The following is a 5,000-nucleotide window of genomic DNA, read 5'->3' as shown; positions in this document are numbered from 1 at the left end:
TGCTGATTCCAATGATAACACACGGCGATTATCCAATTTAAATCGCATTAAAATAAATAGATTGAATTCTTATAGAATTGAAATTCAAGAAATTTTTATTAAGTGACATTTTTATTTTCGTGCAATTATTGTGTTTATATTTCACGGCTTTGTGGAATGACTGTTATATCGCTGTTTTATTTTTCTTTTGCTAGGCCCGGTCAGAAAAACCTTTATTTTCCGCAAATCATGAACTGGACAGCGTGGTAAGTATTTCATTAATTGAAATAAATATAGGGGCCTAAGACTGTTTTAACGGCAAGTCATACACATTTTTTGAAGATGACTTTTTCTCTCAAACCAAAGCGTTAGAGGGCAGATGAGATAAATTTTCTAAATGAACCATGATACACGCGGGAATAGCTGGTCTGAACTCCGCCGAATACACATGGCTAGGTCGAAAATTTTGATGAAAAATTGGCCAGATGGTTTTGTGAGAATTCTTAACGACTTGGTCTATAAACATAAAATAGTTTATGTGGGGAGAAAAGTAAGAATCGGAGCGAAGTTTTTGTGTTTATATCTGGCCTGAAATATATTTTCTGTAAAATAAATCTTCTCCGCGATGGGAACTGCCCTCTAATTGGATTACAAGACTCGATATAAATATTTTTTTCTAATTTTTTTTTTTTAAATATTCTAATCCTCACGAAAATTCTTCCTATATCATATCTTCGTTGAAAAAAATTATATGTATAATATTTGAATTAATAAAAAAATATTTTTCTTCACTGCAGATGATACAGGCTATACAAGTGTTAAGATTTCACCTACTGGAGCTGGAAAAGGTAAACATATTTTGATACACGTCTCTAAGTGTAAATTCACCCCACAAACCCAGATCTTCAAAACATTACAACCTGGTACATATCTGACCACATACGCATAACAAAACAGTACTTATCACAGCAAAAATACTGAGACGATAAGATGAATGAAATGTGGAGTGGCCTTTACCATTGCAATGCAAACTTGTGATAAATGGTGTAGATTTTATCAAAGTAGGTGTAAAATTCGGCATAAAAAAACTCCTCTCTGCCCATTGTGAGTGAGAACGATTTTTGTGGGATAAGACAACAAATGTCTAAATGCTGTCATTCTTCTGTCTTTTAGGTGCATGAACTCTGTGACAATTTTTGCCATCGGTACATCAGTTGTTTAAAAGGAAAAATGCCGATAGATTTAGTGATTGATGAACGAGAAGGGGGGAGTACAACATCCAAATCGAGTTCGGAAAATCCGCCGGATCCTACAGAAGGGGTGGACCAACAGGTAAGACAGAAGTATTTCCAGAAATACCGGATTCTAAACTACATTTATTGATTCCGAGTAGAGACACCCTCCGACAGAGCCCGATCGATTGTTGGGCTAGAAATAGGACCCTGAACACTGTAAAACTTACAACACCCGGGAACTGTAGTCAACCCCAACTAAAAACCCAGGCAAAATGCAATCTTGATAAAACAGAACAATGAAAAATGCCAAAGTTGATTCAAAATTAAACTCTGATTGATTAGTTGTAACTAAGTGAAAGGAAATAATTTTTCCTCTAATTTAGACATTCGAAATCGGAACACAGGTTGATTTTTAAGAGTTAAAATAAGTATATATATATATATTTTTTTTTTTTAAATTCTTAAAAATTATGACTATAAATTTATATGACCATGCTAGTCAGAAAAAAGTTTCCCTACTAAGTGTATGTAAATACACAGTTTAGTGTGTTTTCATGACCACTTTTACACAATGGGAATATACACAGGAAGCATGTTAAACTCGTTTTATGGTGCATAATAAAAAAAAACTTAGACGAAGGGAAACGGCACATGATCCTATGTCGGTTGGAATCACAACTTATTTAAACCCTCGTCGACATTTTGCAGACTGGAAGAGCGCTGTTGAAATGTTTATAATTTCATTGCTTCAAGAATTATTTTATTACAAAATGATTCCCCTTTGGATAGAAAACATCTCAGGCATAGTTTGTGAGTCTTTGAGGGTCGGCTGTTGGTACGAGGGTTTGTGAGGCCGTTTACGACCTATCGCAGTTATTGTCATCATAGTCAAGTCGTAAACTTGACAGCAAACTGGTCAATAAAATTACACTCACTTCAACATCCCTTGCTGGCCTTGACAAAGCTTGAAATTAATCATAGGCAAAGAAAATAAAATAGAGGGGACAATTTATGTTATTGTATTAAATTGTTAGATCTGTGCTATGTAAAGGACTGTATTAATATCTTTGCCACTTTGCCGTTTTATAAAGACTTGAGTTATTCTGGATGTGATTTAATGGTTTTTGAAATATTGCTACCTGATATTACCCAGTTCATTCGGTTATTTTGTGTGTTCTGACATTACAATTCTCGGGATTTTATGTGAATCAAGAAGATTTTTTTTTTTTTACCAAGTTTCGGTCCAAACCTTATTATTGTACTTTACATGTGGGCTGTTCTTTTTATTATTACTACAAAAATGTGAATTTGAGTCTAATCTGTGAACCTGTCGTGAAGATATGGTTGCCTGTGTATGACCCATCTATTCTGTATATTTCATTGTTTATAAAACACTCCAGTCAGGCGGCCTGATAGTTCCGAGGTCGGGCGAACACTTTACTTAAGCCCTTTGTCTGCGGTATCACATCTGACCTTTCTGCCAAATATCTCCGATTCTAATTTTTCACGTCTCCTCTACCCGGATCATGATTTCATGCCTTGCTTGTCGCTGACGGGGACTCCTTCCCTTGCATGGCCTGGGTAAAACTGATCTCTTAAATACATATAAGTGCATATAGTTTACCTCCTCTTGGAGATCACCCTATTCAGAGGACCATCAAGCCTTCTCCAAGTCTGAGCTCAGTTTGCCTGTCCGAGACCCGTCTTTTGTGTTCTACCTATGTCGCTGACATGAGATACGTTTAGAATTACATCACATGCTTGGCTTGTTTTATGAAATGATTCATTTTTTATCGCTTGTGATATTTTTCCACCATTTTCTTTCTGTTTTCCTAATGTTCGTGCACGCCACTTGAATTTTATCTTATCTCGTCCTTTTCCCTCCCGTGCCCTGGGTCACTCGGGTTTTCACCCCACAATGAAGGGGGGGACCCGATCACACGGGATAAAGGCCTTTTGTTATGGAATATACCACCAACATTGTATTATTCTATCTCTGCAACGTATATGTGACATGTTTGGAACAAAGGATAGTTGTTAAATTATTGGAGCAAAATAAATCGTGTTAACTTCTCGTCTTTTCTCGTTCATTGTTCCCTTGTGGACCTCCACATTTCGTTCATTTCATCTTTTGGCGATGGTCAGGGGGTGATTTAGTCTCGGACATACTGCGTTAGAGCCATCAGGTGTAGATAACATCGACCCACGGTTAGCCGCTTTCTAAATCACTTCCATTTCCTCGATATTTTTTCACTGTGGGGTGGTAACTAGCAAGGCAGCGTACTAAATCTAATTCATCACCATCATGTGCCGTGTGGAAGATATTTTGTCAGAGCTAATCATATGTTGAATGTAATGGTAAATAAACATTATTCACTTTCTGTCGAAACAAGGCGGTAGTGATCTCAACCCTTCAGATAGTGAATGGTGACCTGACTGGGGTAAAGCGGCCAATGCATATAGTCTTTATTTCTTTAGGACAGGTAAAAGTACCTGTTTCATACTGTAGACATTAATCAACTTAGGACCATTCCTAGGGGCTAATCTATTTGATTTCTGATCAGCTATCTGGAGATTTAGCCGCTGATTTTCTCCTTTGTCCGTAGATTTAGTAACAGATCGCCGAGTCGGTGCCTCCGTAGAGCGCTTCCTCGACAATACAGACAATTGTGCCAAGCCGACTAGACAATTAAAAAACACAAACCTGGCACATAAGTGTCATTTATCATACAATTTACATTCAGTAGGACGCTTTATCGTTGATAGACTATTTTGGTTAACTCCACGTTCGCCATGCTTACATTCCAAGTTTTAGAATACACAATTTAATATACATAAAAACACCCCGAAAACTTCAGCAAGTTGGATATTTTGGCGAGTCAGGAATTTTGTCTATTCTAGAAAGAAATGGTACAATGAAAATGAAAGGAAATGTTTTGGTACAATAAATCTAATTATGGAATAAAATCCATTTCACTGCCTCGAGAATAATCCATGTTCCTGGGGTGATTGCGGATTTTAAGATGGTCGCTAAATTCTACAGCATGGGTCACCTCCGTGTCATAATGGGAAGATAGCCCCTAATGGCTTTCAAATGACTTCTTCTCCGATTTCTTATGAATTACATTTTATAAAAAGTGAAATTCACTCCCCAGCCATAGCTTGGCTTTAGTTGCCGCTATTTAACCGGTAAAAAGAGCGATTTATTGGCCGAGCGGGAAGACTTCTGGTTGGGTGGACGCGTAGAAAAGGCCCCCTCAACAGACGGAGACAGAGACCGAATAACAGCGAATCAAATAAAACAGAGCGCGCTTGTTACTTTCAACAAACCCTGTTTCTTTTCTGAAATCTAGGAGGAAAATGCCATTTTGGTTTTCAAAATTTGTTTGCATCGATTTATTGCGCATACATTAACAATTAAATTTGGTGTCGGGATATAATAGAATTATTGTCCGATAGTGTTATTGTTCTTTTTTAATAATCAGACATTATACGAGTAGATATCTTGTTGATAATACGCGGCCAATTAATGAAGATAAGTTCGGATGATAATGCATGATTTAAAATCGCCATATCTTCATGATTATTTTTGTTCCAAATTGATAACGGTGTGGTTAATTGAATATAAATGCTCTATTTTATTCTTTCTGGATTGAAGTTTGCAGTGATAAGATCAGTAAAATTCCTAGACTCGGGCTCACCCTTGGAGAAACCCTCTAATTATTGCCTTTCCGATCAATTTCTTGATAGTGATGTTATTTTTTGGTAAAATGTTTATAATAGAAT

General features: G+C 36.7%; 1 protein-coding gene across 3 annotated transcripts in view; it reads left to right on the top strand.

Moving 5' to 3' along the window:
* LOC105337870 (homeobox protein Meis1) overlaps window positions 1-5,000 on the top strand; it is a 55,599-nt gene that overhangs the window by 10,715 nt on the left and 39,884 nt on the right. For all 3 annotated transcript variants that reach the window (XM_011442794.4, XM_034469378.2, XM_034469379.2), the window contains exons 5-7: window positions 195-245; window positions 777-827; window positions 1,153-1,311. In XM_011442794.4, the coding sequence (XP_011441096.3) occupies window positions 195-245; window positions 777-827; window positions 1,153-1,311 (261 nt within the window). The remainder of the gene's footprint in view (window positions 1-194; window positions 246-776; window positions 828-1,152; window positions 1,312-5,000) is intronic.

This window comes from Magallana gigas, chromosome 6 (genome assembly GCF_963853765.1).
Source record: "Magallana gigas chromosome 6, xbMagGiga1.1, whole genome shotgun sequence".
In the NCBI taxonomy this organism is placed as follows: Eukaryota; Metazoa; Mollusca; class Bivalvia; order Ostreida; family Ostreidae; genus Magallana; species Magallana gigas.
This window is presented reverse-complemented; position numbering and strand designations above follow the sequence as displayed.